Source organism: Melopsittacus undulatus, chromosome 4 (genome assembly GCF_012275295.1).
Source record: "Melopsittacus undulatus isolate bMelUnd1 chromosome 4, bMelUnd1.mat.Z, whole genome shotgun sequence".
Taxonomy (NCBI): Eukaryota; Metazoa; Chordata; class Aves; order Psittaciformes; family Psittaculidae; genus Melopsittacus; species Melopsittacus undulatus.
Window position 1 is genome coordinate 109,620,942 of NC_047530.1, and position 20,267 is coordinate 109,641,208.

At 42.4% G+C, this 20,267-nt stretch overlaps 1 protein-coding gene across 1 annotated transcript in view; it reads right to left on the reverse strand.

The window, feature by feature from the left end:
• C4H10orf90 (chromosome 4 C10orf90 homolog) overlaps window positions 1-19,105 on the reverse strand; it is a 70,152-nt gene extending 51,047 nt beyond the window's left edge. Inside the window, exon 1 of the mRNA XM_034062107.1 lies at window positions 18,940-19,105. Coding sequence (XP_033917998.1) covers window positions 18,940-19,105 — 166 coding nt within the window. The remainder of the gene's footprint in view (window positions 1-18,939) is intronic.
• Between the last annotated feature and the right edge of the window lie 1,162 nt (window positions 19,106-20,267).

Sequence of the window (20,267 nt, forward strand, 5' to 3'; positions counted from 1 at the left end):
GGCTCAGAGACCTAAAATACAGTCTCATCAATGTGTAAGATTAGAAGTAATTAGCCCTTGTGTGGTAAAGTCATCAGTTAGAAAGTAGACTCCATCTGGGGACTTTCGTAATGATGCCTTAGGGACATGTAAGATGGGACCTTTGACTTACATGATTTGGAAGGGACTAAGACCTAATTAGATCTGCAAAGATGCAGTAACTGCAGTGAAAGGGATTTTTAAACATGAAACATATTCGTTTTCTCTAAACAAACTAGGTATATTACACTCTGGAACAGTAAGAGAATTAATCAAAAGATGGTGAGCAAACAACTGCTGTGCAGCTGCCAAATAGAAGATGATGCAGGATTATACAGAACTGAAGAACATTTAATAAGAACTAAAGACTATTTAATAGTTATTTTGTTAAGGTTTTACTTAAATGCGAAGCAAACAAAACACACCTAAATCCACGGGAGCATGTTTTCTTAAATCTGCTTCTCCAAATGCATAAGTTATAATAAACCCTGATTGCCTTGAGTAAATAAGAGCTAATTTTCTTGCAGAAATAATGTACCATTTACTTTTTCACTCACTACACAAAGGCAGACTTGCAGCTTTTCAGAGAGGGATACAAAGAGCTATTGTGTTTCTACTACTGAGCTCCATAACGTATTCACCATCTTCCATTCTCTTAAAGAGACTTGTCACTTTGTGCTGGAGAAATGAAAAACCTGAAGTTAGTTTCTCAGCAATGATGGCCTCATTTACATGATCTATCTTTGCCTAAGGAGAAGGGAAAGGAAAACCCCTCGCTGTATGATATTAACATCTTTCTCCCATAACTTAATCGTCTGTGTTTTGTCAATGCAGAGCTGGATCATTAAAGCCTGGAAGCTAAATGGAGAACTATTTTAAGGCCATGAACTAGGAGTGGAGCAACAGTGATATAGTGATCTCAGAGAGAAAAGAGTGCTGAGATGACACATGTAGAGTTACACACTCAGTCTTGCTGCTTAAAAGAGACTAAGTAAAATGGCATCTAACTCATAAGGAAGCAGGTCAAGGCTGAAAGGAGTTGCCATCTAGCCAAAAAAACCTCAGTATCTTTGTTCTACATTTGTCCTTGCATATATGGGGGTGGCAGGGCTATACTTTTAAGTAATTTCATTTATAAAAGAACTATCTTTACCTATTCCTGAGTCAACTCAGTTTTAATCTACCACAAAATGTCTGTGAAACTGCACACTATTTGGCATTGCCCATAGAACTGTAAGCTCAATAACCTTTATCTGAGCCAGACTTGGTGAAAGGATATCAGATGAAGCCTCCTCCTTAAACACATTATTCTATACAACACATCCATAGTCAACTGTACAACAACTACAAACATGTTCCTAGCATGATGACCAAGACCATTCACCTAACAAAAAGAGCCTCATATAAACTAACCACCAACAATAAAGATGGCATTGGCATCCCATGGCATTCCACTGGGGATGTATAGAGCTACTGGAACTCAAAGGCTGCCTCTATGCTCTGTGAAAAGCACCAACCATTGTAAGCATTTCTAACTAGAGCAGTGTTTTCCTTTAACTGCAGCTTACACACACGAAATGGTTTCTCTTCTCTAATGCAGTAGGGTCTACACAACTTGGTCTGATACATACATCCTCTGTGCATAATGCAGTTAAACCAGCAGCTATATGGAAGAAGCTCAGTGGGGTCTTTAAAAGAAAAGAAAACTAACACTGTTTTTAGTAGAAGAGCACAAGGAGCTTCATGGTTAGTCAATCACCACGAGAAAAATCAACAACAACCCAAATGCTCAAGTATTTCAAGCCTTTAAGTGACCTTTTGAGAGGATTTTGGTTTGAAAATACAGCATGAGGAAAAGCTATGGATTTTGGAATTCATCTTATATCCAAAGCCTTTGCTAAATGTCTCGTGGAGCTTGCTAGAAATGTAAAATAAACAGTAGTGGGGATCAAAGCAAGGGAAAAATGAATTAAGGAAAATATGGGCTGGTGCTCAGCCGATGATCCGGGTCAAGAGCATGTATTTGGCTTTGATGATGTGTGTTGGAAATACCACCCGGCTTTCCACTTCTTTCTCTCCTCAGGTAGTCAGACAAACTGGGAAAGACAGGGTTGGACACAGGGGGATAAAAGAACAACCCTCACAGAAAAGACAGTCCCACCCTCATAGAGTCCCTGTGGGGGAACATCCAACAGAGGGGAGAGCTTTAGTGGGCTCTAAGGAGGATGCCTGCAGAGAAACAGAACCTACACCAGAAGAGCAGAGCACAATGGAAGAGCACAGTTAAGGCTTTAAGAACTGAGAGAGTTTTTAGGGGGTTTTCTTAGTATATTTGGTTTGTTGGGCTCTTTTTCAAACTAAAAACTGAAGCAAAGGTGGCTGTAAAGCCTCTTTGCCATCAGGGAAAGTGGAGAAGGAGAATCTCAGGTGAAAAAAGAAGCTAATGTCAAAGAACAGCTAAGACAAGGAGGGCTGCATTTATACATGGAGCATAAAAACAGCAACCAAAGCAATACTAACTGTGTAAGTCTGAATAAGATTACATAGCACAGAAGTGCTGAGTAACCCAGAATGTAAAAACGAATAAACCAGGATACCTGATTATTTTTAAAAACAGGATATTGGGATCACAGGCATCTCAAACATATGATGGGATTAAGATAAAACATTCCACATTATGAGTGAAACCCCAGTATACATTGTGTAGAGCAGGCTGACAAAGGAGCAGAGTGAGAACCAAGGAAAATATAGAGTAAACTAGGTAAAACCCCTCAAACACACACAGCAGTACTTCAAAAATCCCCTTAAACTCAATTTCCATCCTAAAACAGCAGAAGTACGCCGAGAACTGACATTCTCCCTGAATGGCCTAGAAAAATACTTACATTAAATAAGTTGGGACTTGTCAGCAAAAGTAAAAATAGAAGTAATACAGTAAAGATAGGCAAGAAAAACTCATGAACAGCTTTCAGAAGATGCATAGGAAGAGGTATGGGGGACACAAAACTACCAGGTAGATACATACACCTTAGAAGGCATATTTTTCTGCATAACATGTAATTAAATTGTGAACTTAAATGACCAGAATCAGGATAATGATCACAGAATCATAGAATGATTCTATTCAAGGGTTGAAGAGACCTTCAAGCTCCTCCAGCTCCAACCCCTGCCACAGGCAGGGACCCCTTCCACTGGAGCAGCTGCTCCAAGCCCCTGTGTCCAACCTGGCCTTGAGCACTGCCAGGGATGGGGCAGCCACAGCTTCTCTGGGCACCCTGTGCCAGCGCCTCAGCACCCTCACAGGGAAGAGTTTCCTCCTAATCTGAGATGTACATTAATCCTAATGTAACTGGATCCTTGTTATGACCCAGTGTTGCTGTAATATTCCCATCACAGGGCCTCCATAAAGGATATTGTAGTTATCCTTTAGAAATATTTAGGAAAATAAGACCTTAAGAAAAAATACAAAGATGAATTTGGGGTGGGTTTTTTTGTTGGGTTTTGGGGTGGGATTTTGTTTGTTAAGAGAGTTTTCTTAGCTGATATTCAAAGCCATAATAATGATAACTCCTATACACAGCTAAATGGTAAACTGGAAGTATTCACAACTGTGAGCAATTGCAGTGTTTTACTGTGAGCTGACATGTAGGAGATTAACTCACCTTTCACAATGACAATCTGCTAGAAAATTCTACCCTTTCCGAGGAGTAAATTGTTCAAGTAACACCATTATGCTATTATTTTAGTACATATAAATTGCAAAAACCACAACAAAAGGGAGTTCATAGCTGCTGTTCTCTTTGATGTATATTACAGAGGAATTCAATAAATTAACAGAAATGAAACAAGTTTAGAGGTTCCACATCAAACTTGTTTGTGCCAGAACAACATGCACTGGGCTGAGGGAGAAATCTCTGCTCTAAAATAAAAGCTAAGCTCTTTATGGAAACACAAAGCAGCGCATTTAAGGCTTTTGCCCATCCTGTTATGGGAGGATACCCTAGAGAACTCCAAGTTTCATAGTTTGAGTTGCTGTTAGGAAACAATAGGAAGCTTATGGTAAAGTATTGTCAGCAACAGCAGTGAGGTCACCATGCCCCAATAGACAGAAAATATCCATCTACCTGGAATTCTATTACAGCTGCAGGGTGAACACTTACTTACCCAACCCTTCAGCTTGAGAAAACATGTATTTACCCTATAAAGCTGTAATTCTGCATCAACATCCCCCTAATTGGAGGTTTGCTGTCATTAATTTAGGTAATATGCATCCATCTCACAAAAATAGCTCCTAGCAGCTTCTTTAATTTAACCTTTCTTTTAGCCTTCCTTTTTCCTGTCACACAACCAGCAATTCAGTGCTCTCAAATGACTTCCCGTGCCACAGCCATGCCATAACAATCAATGGTGGAAATGTCACAAAACAGATTAAATTCTGCACTGTTTATTGGATGAATTACAGGAATTTAGCTGCTTTAGCTGCTCAGAGTTAAGCTTTGGTTTTAAGCTGGGTGCGTTGCATCAGGGACAGTAAATGAGGGACTCATCATTGTTACTTACATGGCTATAATGGAAATAAAGACAAATCCACAGCATCCATTGCAGTAAAGCTGACATTTAAAGATTTTTGCTCTTTATCCAGTCATCTCACTACTTAAAGCAATAGATAAGGAATAGACACAGAACACAAAGTGTTTCTGTATAAAACTTGTGATTATTGCATTATACAGTAATGATTATGCCTTCTTACCTGTTGTCACACCATGGCAGAATGAGGCACAGCTGAGGGTCATTTACCCACAAGGCTTTGAAGGTGGCAAATGATCCCAAAGCAAAAGAGTAACTCCATCACTGCAAATCACATCACAGTTTAGTTCAACCTAAAGTTATTATTCACCATTTAAATTAAGGATTGCAAGGGAAATGCATCCTGAGCTTTTCCCATTTCCCTTATACTCACAATTTGGCTAATGAACCAAGAAGCCAATTAGTGAAACATCTCAATTTATAGCAGGTTCAGGTAATCTTTAGCCAGGGCACAGTTAAAACTCCTGCACTGTGAAAAGAAGACTTTTCATCTTCAGAAACAGCACTGTGGAGTTAATGACCCCTCTTTATACAAAGCATCAGTGACAGCCTTATTTGCCCAAAGACCTCATCTCTCTCCAGCAGCACCTACCTGGAGGCAGCAGCATCTGGTTGAAATCTCTACATAAATACAACATTTTCTTTCTGTTGACATTTTGTGGGTTCTGGTGTATTTTGGCATGGGGATCTTCAGGCCATGCTGGTGCACAGCAGAGGTTGGATGTCTATGCAGAGACACCAGTTGTGGAGATGCTCCCTTTTCATGTAGCAGTTCATAAGATCACAAACTGGTTTGTGCTGGAAGGGACCTTAAAGCTCCTCCAGCTCCAACCCCTGCCACGGGCAGGGACCCCTTCCACTGGAGCAGCTGCTCCAAGCCCCTGTGTCCAACCTGGCCTTGAGCACTGCCAGGGATGGGGCAGCCACAGCTTCTCTGGGCACCCTGTGCCAGCGCCTCAGCACCCTCACAGGGAACAGCTTCTGCCTCAGAGCTCAGCTCAGTCTCCCCTGTTCTGGCAGGTTCAAGCCATTCCCCTTGGCCTGTCTCTACAGGCCCTTGTCCCAAGCCCCTCTCCAGGTTCCCTGCAGCCCCTTTAGGCACTGGAGCTGCTCTCAGGTCTCCCCTTCAGGAGCCTTCTCTTGTCCAGGCTGCCCCAGCCCAGCTCTCTCAGCCTGGCTCCACAGGAAAGATGCTCCATCCCTCTGAACACCCCCGTAGCCTCTCAAAGGTATCACCATCCCTCAGCTTCCCATCCAAGGTGTTGTGCTGAAGACTTTCTCCAATATTACAGCACTGCTCCGGCTGCTTCAAGCCTGTGCTTCACTGCACAGCCAAGGAGAGGGACAGTGACAAAGGCCACATCCCAGCTTCAGGTCTGGGGTGTGCTTGTCAAAAGGAAAACATCTCACACTCCAGAGACAAGAATATCAAGAGGGCTGATGATTCAGACTGGGGAGGTGGAGGGAACAGTGCCCAAACCTGGTGGTGGACCAATGTACAGGACATATCTCAACTCCCACGTCCTTCCTACGTGCTTGGATCCACAGCTCAAGCCCACTCCTTCACATCAGGTGCCTCAGCCAGTTTCTCTGCTCATAACTAAATGTCATCAAAGGGCTAAAGAAACAGTAGATGGACTCTAAATCTGAGATTCAAAGTGTGTTTTCCCAGTTCCCAGAATGAACCCATTGGACAGGCTGAAGGGTGGAACAGGTAAAACAATAGAGGGTTCATCGGATGAAAGGAAACACATAAAGGAATAGGGGAGGGAATCCACTGTTAAAAGGGATTATTTGCTCCAGGGACTGCTCATGCCTTTTTCACTACAAAACGTACTTTAATGAAGTACATTAAAAAATAAGTAGATGCTTCAGCCCATTCTCTTTTGCTTCCATATATCCAACATAGGTGGCACCAAGCTCTGTGAACAGAATACACCCTCGTTTGCTAAACTGCATCTCTTCCATGCGGTTTCCATTCTATTATCACCATTTCTAAATGTTGTGTTGAACTGATTAGACATATGTTCTGTACCAGAGAGGCACATGTGCACAAGTTCAAGACATACACCAATTGCTTCTTACTCTATTAAACCATATCAAATCCTTATACACCTACCTAGGCACCCCAAAATATTGTCCATCTCCCAACCTTCTCATCACTTCTCACATACATCAACCCTCAATGCCCCTTTGACATCCAGAAGTCAAACCCAATCCCACCTCTTCACGCATCAGCCTGAATGATGTGTCTCAGAGGGGGAGCTCACCAGAGCTGGAAGAGGGGTAGAGTCATAGGGACTCTACATGCATACATACTCTTTATACAGCAAGGACCTCTACAAGATATGGGTATTTTTTGAGGTACTGCCTGTATGGAGGCATTTATCTCATGCAGCTTAGTTAAGTACTACTTCTACAAAGGCATTTGGGAGCAATCCAATATTCTAGTAGCACTGCAGTGCACACTACACAGCTTGGGAATCCCAGGTTTAGAGGAGTTTCATTTCAACAGGAGAGCACTTTCCAGGGCTGATCCTCTGCTGATACCACCTTGCAGTCAGGCTGTGCAACCCCAGTTGGAATGGGAGAGCAGCAAGAGAAGAAAAACACTTATGTGGGAAGCAGAGCCTGACACATGCACACTTAATGAGCCTTAGAATTGGACACGATTCAGAAGTTGTATATAGACAGTCTCAGAGCGCTACAAACATGAAGTGCAGGAAATAATTTGAGCTACTCAAACATTATTGAGCTGCAATCAACTAATCACTTAGGAAGAAAACCAAGAGTCACGAACAGCTTAATGTAAACATCTTTTCAGCATGCAAGAATAGGCAACAAGGAAAACAAGTATTAGGCTGCATAAGGAACAGAATGCGTTATGGAAAATACAGTAGCACTAAAGACAATCTAGTGGCATACTAAAGGACTGTGTCTACTCACAGTAGCTGGGGAACCTAACTAAATTTTAAGGGGACCTAAGTTGTAGAGGTGCATCTATTCTTTTCAGCTTTTACGTACTGGGTGCTCCTATAGTGAGAATTTGGGTATAGGCAATAAATATGAGAGGTTTTATCTTTTAAATCCAGTACATCAATAACCCCAACTTCAGTGAAAAAACATTGAATCCAAACTCAAACAAGATTTCATCTGAAGGTTGGGTTTATTTCAGTGCTGGTGGTAGATGGAAGCCACTTCCTTTTTCCATTGTAAAGAAAAAGGAGAACGAACTTAACTTTATTTACAGCAATGGTAATATTATGAGAGGCATGAGACTTGGTAATTGAGTCAGGAGGAGAAGTGGAAGTCTCCTGTGACAGCCTGTAATTGTCAGAGCTCCAGCTAAATGCAGCAGACTTGGATTTAAGTAACATTTTGAATGCCTGGATAGTACCTGTATCAAACCCGGCCCCCGGACCTCTAGAGATTGCTTCTTGCTGCATTTTGGTCCTTCTGCTTTAATACAGCAAATATCAACCAGAAGATTATATGGGAAATTCTCCACTTCATGCTAAAAATATTTCATGTGTAAGTGCATGAAAAATTCCATCCCCTAGCAACTGTGAGGTTCTTGCTGGAAAAGTGATGGGAAAGATGGGGCTCCGGGAATGGTAAGAGTCAAGCAAGGATGCTGTGGGTGTGAAGTTGTTGGTAATGACGCCTGATCACTGGCTGCACATGGTTTTGCTGGATGCATTTGGATTTACTGTGGAAATTGGCCTGAAGTGTTACCAGATTCTGGGAGCCCTGATTAAAATACACTGTGTTCAAGATCCACGTACTGCAGAGAGACTCGAGTCCAGGGAGAGCTCTGCATGAGCAGGAAGTGTCAGGCACCAGAACAACAACAAATTAGAGACATGAATTGTCTCTGGAAATATCACTGCTGGTTTGAATTCAAGCTAAAACTCAGCTGCTACCTGAGCAGCATGAAGGGGAGATTAAAAACATCAGAAGTAATAAAGGGGAAGGTAAGAAGCAGAGCAGCTCACTGAAGATCCAGACAGTAAATGAGCACAGATGACGAAGACCAAGTCCTTACACAGTAACCTGCTGTGATTATCTATCGGCAAAGCCAATCCCACCATGGGGGAAAATGCCCCTTCCTCCCTCTTCCCTTTGCATCCTCTTGCAGACCCGGAGCAGGACTTCATTGTCCAGCATGTAAAACACAGACAGCAGCACACGCTTCCTTGCAGCTCACCGAGTTACTCATCAGGTTCCTCCTCCCTGCCTCTTTCTAAACCTTTTGCTCCCCAAGCTGGGTGAGCTCCTGCAAGGAGCTGCCCTTTGACTCTGCACAAGCCTATCCATGCATTGAGCCCTGTTTCCTTGGATGCTTCCTGCAATCATTCCCATTGTTTGAGGAAAGGTTTGCAGTTAACTATCCAGTTTTGGAGTCACCAGCTTGCCCCAGGCAGGCACTGCAGGAGCTGTGGTCTTGTCCCATTGCACCCTATGCCAGCCTCAATGGTGAAAGCAGCAGAAGCTGTGCAAGAGGGGGCCCTTCTCACAGCCCCCATGAGCCTCAAGGAAGAAAAGGTTCTATAAAAGAGGGCTCAGAGACCCATTTACAAGCCCTCTTATCATTCCACCTGCAAGAGAAAAGAGACATGAAGTGGTGTTTGGCTCGCCTTCTTGCATCCTCCTCCCATATACAATAACCAAGTAAGCCCACACTTCCCCCAGGAGAAGCACATGAAAGCAGTTGCTAATAGCTGAGCTGCTTGAGGAAGGCTCTACATGCTGCTGAGGGAGGAGGGTTTGGCTTTGGGCAGCACTGCAGCTCAGAAATTGCCATCAAGCACACAAAGTTGAGAGACCAATGCAGGTTTGCTGGCCAAGAAGTTGGTCTCCTGCCTCCATGCAGGATGCAAAAAGAAGATGAAACCTTGTTTAAGGATCTCATGCTGTGAATGTGTTTATCAAGGAAATAATATAAACATGGTTGTGTTATGGATGACTCCCTGGGCCATGGCTTCAGCTTTCTGGGTAAGGAACCAGTCTTTTTCCCAAGATTAAAAGCAGTTCTTAGAGCACAGAAATGACTTTCTGCTGTCTTACTCATAACCTTTAGATTAATTTGCAGTTCTAAAATGTCTGCAAGTGATATCATGACAGTTTCCTTCTAAAGAGATTTATTCTGCAGCTGAATTGCTGGTTTGTATTCTGAAATCTCAGCTCCACAGGTTTTTGGTGATCTTGAGGTTTAATGCACTGAGTTCCTGTTTCTCAGACTGTACTGTCTGATTGGTTTTAGTCATCCTGCTATGATGCATTTGTCGAAAGTGATTTTCTCTCCTGCTCACCATACCTTTGTCAGAAAATGCATTTCAGTTCGGTAATTAGATATAGTTTATTATGCATGAAATATAGAATCATAGAATAGTTAGGGTTGGAAAGGACCTTAAGATCATCCAGTTCCAACCCCCTGCCATGGGCAGGGACACCTCACACTAAACTATGGCACCCAAGGCTTCATCCAACCTGGCCTTGAACACTGCCAGGGATGGACCGTTCATAACCTCCCTGGGCAACCCATTCCAGTGCCTCACCACCCTTACAGTAAAGAATTTCTTCCTTATATCCAATCTAAACCTCCCCTGTTTAAGTTTTACTAATATATTTAATAAGAATATAATAATATATTTAATAAATATTAAGTTTTAATAATATATTTTTAATATCAGTAATATAAAGCAGAAATGTTACGTCAATTGTGAGAACAAGTTACAATATACATCTTACCTGTAATCTGTCACTGTCATAGCAACTTAATGCAGCTGTGCTCATAAATCTTTGCTTGGCAGAGTGACTACCAAGCACCAGGGTCTGGCAAGTAGTTCTCAGCAAAGAGGGCACTGTAATGATGAAGACAAGGATTCCCCTCCATGCACCTTCCCAATGATGCAAAGCCTTAGCTGCTGATGGAGGAGCCAGTGGAGCCACAATGCAGGCAGATGCTTTGCTCCCAAGTCCAGCTTTTACCAGCATTATTACAAGCACTCAATTCAAATGTGCCCATGTGTTGTCCTTCCTTGGGTTTCTGCTCCCAGACACATTTCCAGTGCTTGTGTGAGGCTGTATCCTCAGCTTCTGCTCCTCTGGTTCTCCAGAGTATTATCAGCTCCTTATCTGCTTTCTACATCAACTGGTATAATGCAAACAAAAACTCTGCTCCCACATGCCTTGTATGGATCTGTTTTGGATAAGACATGCTTATGTGGAAGCCCATCTTGCAGTCTCCTTAATATGAACAATCAAACTTCTATTCTGATTGAAAACTAGCGTATCCCAGCCTGAAGATCTAAACTAACCTAAACCAGCTCATAATTTTGTATGTGCCTTTTTTCCCCCTCCCAAAGGAATCCAGTGTCTCACAAATTGCAACCATAGAATGATTTAAGTAAAACTCTTTCTGCAGCAGTCATTAGAAGGCGCATTGATAACTTGCTTCCAATACATTTCTGTGCTGCAAAAGAGGGAACTCTTAGCTAAGCAAAACACCTGAAAGTCAACTGATAGTGGAAATCAGTGAGATGCTCAAAAAGAAGTAAGTATCACAGAATCCCAGCCTGGTTTGTGTTGGAAGGGACCTTAAAGCTCCTCCATCTCCAACCCCTGCCACAGGCAGGGACCCCTTCCACTGGAGCAGCTGCTCCAAGCCCCTGTGTCCAACCTGGCCTTGAGCACTGCCAGGGATGGGGCAGCCACAGCTTCTCTGGGCACCCTGTGCCAGCGCCTCAGCACCCTCACAGGGAACAGCTTCTGCCTAAGAGCTCATCTCAGTCTCCCCTGTTCTGGCAGGTTCAAACCATCCCCCTTGGCCTGTCCCTACAGGCCCTCATCTAAAGCCCCTCTCCAGGTTTCTTGTAGCCTATATAAATGTATACATACATATATATATATGTATATAAATATAAGCCACTATCTATTCTAAACTACAGAGAAGTAAAGAAAGATTTTTTTTGTGAACAAAACTTATATTGCTCTAACAAGTGTACTCTTTTGGAATATGCTAGGTCTACTACATTGTTCATCAAGACACTATCTCCACCCAATGCATGATACCTACAGTTCTTGTTGTCCCACTCATCTTCTGCCACCAATATCCATAAAATGGACATGAAAATAAGAAAAAATACTAAGTTCTATAAGCAGAGAATTTGTCAGTACCCATAGCCAGGTTCACTTGGGCACTGGAGGCTGCAGGCACAAGGCTCACATATATCTCCATTAATATTTTTAGCCGAAGCTTGAAAAGCAGTAAAACAAACTAAGCTGTGAGAGACAAATACACATTAGCATTTAGATTAACAGTTATTATCTCTATTTCCCATCACCAGACAACAGTGAAATGCATGGTGATGGTTTAAGGGTTTTTCAGGAAGGTTAAGGGCTGGGAAGCACTGGCCTGTAAGATCAATGGCCCTGGCCCTGATGTGTGCTGCATATCCTCAATGCATCTGGACTCCAGCTGGAATTAAGATTCATATTGCAGCAGCAATTAAAAGACAGAAGTAGGTCATGAGCTGTTCAAGGCAATATGCAGGCAAAGGAAGGAAAAAATAGAAAGAACCCAAAGAAAGCAGCATTTGCCCTAAAAATTTCAGCATTGAGAGATGCAGAATTATGAGATGACAAAATAAGGAGACAGCAGGAAGAGTTTGGGTGATTTAGGTATGTGAACACTTTGTCACCAAGAAAGGATGTTAACACAGGGCAGTTCTCAGCATTATGACAGCTTAACTTTATGAGAGGACAGGGAATGGCTGAAGTGATGTTCAGCACCCACCAAGTGCTGAACGCTCACTGGTGTGCTTGGCCCTTACACACAGGCTGGTGCTGCATGTGTGGTACATTTCTATACACCCCCATACAGTGTTATTTGCAAGAGTCATTGCTGTGGCTGGAAGATTGTTATAAAAGAAACCATAGCAACCCTCAATCTATGTCCATTCTAAGACTCAGCTTTTCTCTGCTGCCATTAAATTCTGCATCTCCATCCAACTATTTTATTCTATATGAAAAGGATTCTGAGAGATACCTTCACATTGCACTCTCTGGTATATCATACTCGGCATGACAATGCACACTGTATTACCCCCATCCAATTCGAGATGTAGAAAGTGAGAATGAAACCACTTTGCTTCAATTCCCTTTGAAATGTGCACTGGGAAGTTTTGTGCTGTTATCTGTAGGTTAGCACAGAACCTCACTGCAGACTGCCCTTCTTTTGCAGTGCTGCACAATGTTATTAATGAGGGTGAGGGCCTGCCTTCCTCTTAATGGATGTCTCATTTTCATCCACTCAGTCATATGAGCATAAAGATGGTTGAATGACATCTTAGCCAGCCACATAGTGGTTGATTAAACCTTGGTTTTGGTTTAATGTATCCTAAAGGTGATCTGTTAACAAAAGCTGACTACAAAGGCAAACAGAATCCTCTTTCTGTAAGACTTTGTTAAAGCCTGGTATTATTGAAATAATGAAATAAATAGTTAGTTAACTTCTAAAATAGCCTTCACTAGCCCTATTAGCACCTTGCAAAGGTTCTGCCTTGGTCTTGCTTCCTGACAGGGACTTCTGAGCTAAGTCACACAAGGTATCTCCCCAGCATGCCTGGTTGTTCTGTGCTCAACCTCCCAGCTTCATTTTACATGTATGCAGCTCTAAGAGATGTTAGAAGTCCAGATAAAAGTAACTGAAAGCAATGAAATTCGAACAGACAGGCTTGAAACACGGTCCCAGAGTTGTCCACACCACCTATGAGGGCTGCAGCTACATAACTTCTACTCCATCATCATAAGGCCCTTGGGGAGATGCTTTAGTAGTGCTGGGGTAAAGGTTTGACTTGGTGATCTGAAGCTCTTTTCCAATCTAATTGATTCTATGATCCTATGATCTTCTGCTTTTAAAAACATTTAGTTTTTCCAGGGCTATACTACAGACACAAAGGAAACTGTATCTATATTCTCTTGAATCAATTCTTCATCTTCCAAAAGATGGCCACAATAACTGTCAAGAGCTTAGTTGCTGCTTATTGCATATTCTGCACCATTATGTCCTCTGTCCCTTATGAAGCCTGCACTGATGGTCTTTCATCATCAGAACGGATTTATCTAAAGGTAAAAAAGACATTTTTAGTTGTTTGTGTTACAGCCTTATTCAAAACCTTAATTATTAATGGTAACACACCATCAACAGCTAGGATATAACACTGAGAGCTGGGTGTACTTTGCAGGGAATGAAGGAAAGATACTGCATGTTCAAAATAGATAGTAGTCATAACCATATGCCCAACATATGCAGTTTGTTCTGCATGGCTTATACTGAATGTTTCCAGTTGCTCCTGGTGGATTTTTAGGTGTTGCACCATCACAGGCACATGATTAATGCATATTACACATCATCGATGGAAATCTGAGGCAGGTTTGGGCCTGGGACCACACACATAGGATTGAGTGTGGCTTTGTTCACCTCTGCCTTACTGGAGAGATACAGAAACAAGAGCAACGTTGCATGAAGGAAGAACACTTGCAAAACCTGTCCTGGCAAGATGTCAGCTTGGGGTTGGCTGGACCACAGAGGGTAAGGACGGCTGCTCCTCCAGGCCAGGCTGCTCTCAGACACAGAGCAGGATTTACAGCAATGGAAGTAATAGAGAACAAGTAAAAAAAATTAAGTTTATCTGTATTGCACTTTTTTCAGTACTGTTGTTGCAGTTCATATGTATACTCATACCAGCTCACCTTTTCCACTTGGAATCTTAGAACCCTAGAATGGCTTGGGCTGGAAAGGAACTTAAATCGCATCCAGTTCTAACCCCTGCCATGGGCAGGGACCCCTTCCACTGGAGCAGCTGCTCCAAGCCCCTGTGTCCAACCTGGCCTTGAGCACTGCCAGGGATGGGGCAGCCACAGCTTCTCTGGGCACCCTGTGCCAGCGCCTCAGCACCCTCACAGGGAAGAGCTTCTGCCTAAGAGCTCAGCTCAGTCTCCCCTGTTCTGGCAGGTTCAAGCCATTCCCCTTGGCCTGTCCCTACAGGCCCTTGTCCCAAGCCCCTCTCCAGCTTTCCTGCAGCCCCTTTAAGCACTGGAGCTGCTCTCAGGTCTCCCCTTCAGGAGCCTTCTCTTGTCCAGGCTGCCCCAGCCCAGCTCTCTCAGCCTGGCCTTTGTAGGAGAGGTGATGCTAATAAGCATATAATTAAGGTAGTTATTTTGGTTTAGTCTTTTGCTAAGGGTAAAGACCAAACTAAGTCATCTACAATGTCTTGTGGCTCTCTTCTGATGGAGACTCTTACCCCTTCACTCATGTGTCAGTGCTGTCCCCAGGATCCTACACACAACAAGTGTTGCTAGTCCCATCACAAGGACATGCTGGACCATGGCACACATCTGCTCCAGGCTCTCCTCCATAGACAGTGGCCACATCGTGCTATGTTAGCTGAAGTTTGCTATGTGGCTCTGACCTGGGGGACCAGTGTAGTCAGTGTTTGATGTTCAGGCAGTGCTCAGCTTTGCCAGGGCCACCCACCAGGAGCTTGCTCAAGCAGTGCACTGTGCAGGCTGCACACCAGCTTTTCCAGTCTTTCTGCTTCATCTACCACTGGCTCCTAGACAAAACAGGGTGAGAATATTTCCTGTACCTGAACTTCAAAACTTGCTTTTTATTTTCTATTAAAAAAAGGTTTATTTGTTTCAAAAGAATGATTTTAAACAAAAAAAAGGTAGATTTAGATTAGATATAAGGAAGAAATTGTTTACTATGAGGGTGCTGAGGTGCTGGCACAGGGTGCCCAGAGAAGCTGTGGCTGCCCCATCCCTGGCAGTGCTCAAGGCCAGGTTGGACACAGGGGCTTGGAGCAGCTGCTCCAGTGGAAGGGGTCCCTGCCCATGGCAGGGGTTGGAACTGGATGAGCTTTAAGGTCCCTTCCGACCCAAACCAGGCTGGGATTCTATGATACTACTTGGGGTTAGAACTGCAGGTTGGTATCGTTTCAAATATCTCAGCCTGGCATAACCACTGTTTATACAGGCTTTGCAATGGAAGCCTTAAATAGGAAACCTCAGTGCACTTCCACATTAATGCAGCAGTTTGTCATCTGCAGCAATACCCACAGTTAGGCAGAGCAGCCACAATGCACTGCTTTTATGTCACCGACTCCAAAGAGCAGCAAAATACATCTCACACAAAGGAGGGGAAGCTGCCAAGCTATAAAGTATCTGCTCTTGCCATTGCTCACAGCATGTGCACTCCTACCTTGACTTTCACTGAGCATCTAACCTGGGGAAATAGTGGAGGCTCTGCATCCCCCTGCCTTTGGTGGGAAATGAGGAGACGTGGGCATCATATAATATAGAGAGTCATGAGAATGACATGGCAGTGATTACAGAAAACAGCTCTTATTGTATGCACTTTGTATGCACAAAGAGAAATCCAGACTGCTCCAAATCACCACACATAGATTTTAATACAAAATGAGCTGAACCATTCTAAAGCACTGGTTTTAGCCAGGTTTTAAAGACTTCTCAATAAATTTACATGAAGAGCCACCTCTAAAAGTCACATAAAGTAGTAAGAATTAAACCAAACCCCTGACCTCTGCCCACTGCCAGGAGGAGATCTTCAAACAAATAGAGATGGATGTGATTTATTTTGTGTAATTCAACAAAGGAGAATGAATATAAGAAAAAACACCCTCAAAACTGTGGTTCTAGAGTTCAAGTTAATGTTCAACCAATGCTTTTGGGGTTCTTCAAGGACTAGGAACTGACCCCATGGGTAGGGGAGAAAAGGACTTACCTGGAGGAGACTAAATCCTCCTGCTGGGTACATCAATGGAATAAGCAAAAAGAAATGCTGCTGCCGAAGGCCACCCCAATCCCTCCCATGGCAGCAGTTGCCAGCCTGCCCTTCCAGCCTCTTGGCACTGGTCATTTTATTGCCCTAAGCACTCTAGTTTCCTCAAGAGCCATGTGGCCTCAGTATTAAAGAGCTTCTATGCAATATCTCAGTGCAAATAGATATTAATAATATAGTATAGGTCATTTCCAAATACAAACCACAAAAATCCTTGCCATGTAATGAAGCTGATTAAGAACAATTGATTCATTCTCAGCATCTCAATGCAACCAATAAAAAGCCAACAGTAAATAGGTACCAACTTCAACAGCAAATAACAACCAACTTCACCTAAGTGCAAGTTTCAAATACCCTCTGGAACCATCATCTATGGCATCATTTACTTCTATTTTGTCCCCTTCAAGGTGCACAAGAGAGTATTTCCACAGAGGAACCATCTTACCCCAGCAACGACTGCAGTGGTTGTAGGATAACACTCATACACCACTGCTGGCATCCAGCACAAACACAGGTTGATGGCTTGCAGAGCACCATCATGACTATTTATCAACCTCATCACACCAAAAGCTTTTAAGTAATTAGTTTTCCCTCATTAACAGATGCAGTGCATGGAGAAGGGCACACAGGTGCCCTCAAGCCCCATCCTGGATTACAGGGCAGCACTATATGGTCTTGGAGGAGAAAGCTCAGAAGCACCAAGCTGGGCTGATGAGGAAGGTAACACAGCCACAACATTTATACAGATCTGTTATTCCCAAGGCAGAACTGCAGGCGTTATTTGGCAAGATCAGAGACCATAGCAGCAATAAGAAACATTCACAGGACATTACCACAAACCTCATGTATTTAAATCAGAGAAATGAACAATATTTATCAGCATCACTTTAATGGAGACCCAAACATACTTTATGTGACATAAGGTGTCAGAGTGATTTTTTGTGGCATCCTATCCTAAAAGGAGGAAAGTTTATATACGTCGTGCACCAAAAAGTAACCTCCAAACACAGACAACAGGGTGAGCAGAGCTATACTACTGCAAAGCACATCTCTAATGAAATATGTGGCATTTGTACGCCTCTAATGCATCATTTCATTTTCCTCTTTTATACTTTTAGAAGCAGAATAGACCCTTGGTAAAGTCTAATTTAATATTATCACTAATGCATTCAAACACATCACTAAAAACTGTGTTGCTAAAATCACATTACAAAAAAATCCCAGGCAAGAAAGACACTGTTATCTCCTTGAAAAATATGGGTCTTATGCTATAGCACCTACTGTCTATTGAAACCACTGGGATTACTTACATGAATAAGGATTACTCCCATGATTAAGGAGTGCAGGATTACATCCATTGTTTGCATATCTCCTGTTATTTACATATCCCTATTTTTACCTCTTGTTTCCTGTCTTCAAACATAAGGCATTTAATTACTGTTAGCACTAGATATCTTTGTGCTGTACTTTTACCCCTTCAAAATCTGGCTGTCTTTTGGATTGCAAATAAAAACACTTTTATGATCAAAACAAAGAAACCAAAGTCGAAGCAGCAGAATCCAGACTGTGTAATTAAAACAAAACAAACATAAAGGGGGAGAGCTTGTTATCCACAAGCAAAACTTATTCAGGATTCATTTCCTATTCACTCTCCTATCCATGGCCTCTGCTCTGGGGAGCTGATGGTTTATATCCATTTTTAACTGTGCCAAATACCTGAGAGTTCTCAGGCAATGATGATAGTATCACTACTGGAAAATAACACAGATAAACAACTGAAACAAATGGTACAGGTAGCTGTAATGTATAATGAATAAAGGCAAAACATTTTGATGCTTTTCACATTATACAGAAGCAGTAAGTCTAGCCTTAGTTCATCACTGCCGTGTGCTTCACATACAGAATATATCTCTTTTCCTATCCTCAGGAAAACTGGATAAGTTACTAATGCTTTTCAACTCTTTGGGATATAACAGAATAGTTAATACACGGTAAGAATGTTATGCAGGACTCAGTTCCTGTTCCCAGCCCAATCACAAATACCTGAATAAAGAGCAACGCCACAAATTACACTTACAAGGAACCAACGTTCCTCATGAAACATAACACACACTCTTTCAGGTTCTCCAGGCTGAAACTGAATGACATTAGTCTCAGTTTTGACTGCAGGAAAACAGGCTTGAATCAGAAATGTATTTTGGTTTAGCAGTGTGCTGCAGGGATTTGAAAACTTAAGACAATTTAAGAAGGTTTGATCATAACTTTAGTGTCAATTCTGTAGGCATTATTTTCTAGTGTTAAAAATAAAGATACTGCATGCCTTTTTAAGCTTCTTTAAGTCATTTTAAAAGCAAAATGAAAGCAGCCTATTTTTAGCAAGCCTAGTAAAAGACTGCACATTCGAGTTACTGTAAACTGAAAAGAGCTTGCAGTAGGTTCAGAACACGTCATAAGTTGCACAAACTTACCAAAGCAACCCGTTTTCTTCCAAGAGGAGTAGTTTATGGTCAAGAACATCCGAGTTACAAAAGATTGTGCTTCCCGGGTCCATTTTGCATAAGGCTTAACCTGAAAATCCACTCGGCTGCTTTGGGAGCAGCGGGGGCATGGAGGTTTTCCCTCTCCAGAAGGCATTTCCGTGCTCTCCTGGGATGCGGAATGGCCTGAGCACGACTGGGCCGGCTGCCACTTGTTGCAATGGTAACAGGAAAAGCCAGGATCTGCCTGCTCAGGCTGCAAAGGCATGAATAATTCATGCCTTCCACCTCCCTGCATTAGCATGCTGCTCAGGCAACGCCAATGAAGCAATTCATTTTGTCCTTTGTCTTCAGGAATAAACTTGCTGGATTAATGAGGGTTATCTTTGATGATAAAACCTGGGCCTGCTGATTTATTTAGTCTGATTGGTTAGAATGTGTGTCCCTTAAACACAGGTTTTATGACCAGCATATAAATTCAGTTGTGCATCTTCAACCTTCATCAGGCACGGGTTGTGTGGCTACAGCAATATCCAGCTACAGCACATGAATGTTTCATTCCCTTGACTTAAACGGTGGAGCTGGGCTCTTTGAGTGCTTCTTGAGCAAAGTTAAGAGGAAATCTCCAAGTACGTTACTCACACGTGGTCTTGTGCATAGATCTGTAGTGACCTCTTGGACTGCTAAAGAGCTAACACCCGGCTCCCAAAACGTTACCCTTCTAAATACAAAACATACAAAAAGCCTGCAATGAAACCCACCAAATTCATAATTTGCTGTTACACAGCTATCCAATGCAGTGTTATATGTCAAAGGAGGGTTTTAAGGTGGTATTTTCAATGTGGTATTTGCATTTGAAGTTATTTAAATAACTGGCAGTAGCGCTGTTATTCTGCTCAGTGTTTACCATCTACAATAACTGAAAAGAATATCAGTAAAATAACCATAATTCTGATTAATTGACCACAAAAGTATAATTGAACACAATGAAGGAGTTTTTCTTCTTCAGTTACATATGTGTTTGTATAATGTGTTATCAGGATGTATAAGCACAGATCTTACTCATTTTACCTAATACTGATAAAGCAGCACTGGAATCCTGTATCAGTTTTGGCACCCACATCCTAAATAGAACCCTGGCAAATAAGAGTGTAGAAAATTCCTGCAGAAATTATTTGAAATCACTAAGGAAAAAGGTCTTAAAAATGTGCTTCAAGCTGGTTTGCTGTCACAAAGGATATAGAGAGTTAACTTGACTACAGTGCACAAAGAGCTTTACAGGGAGAAAATACCTTGGCTAGAAGTACATTTTTCTAATG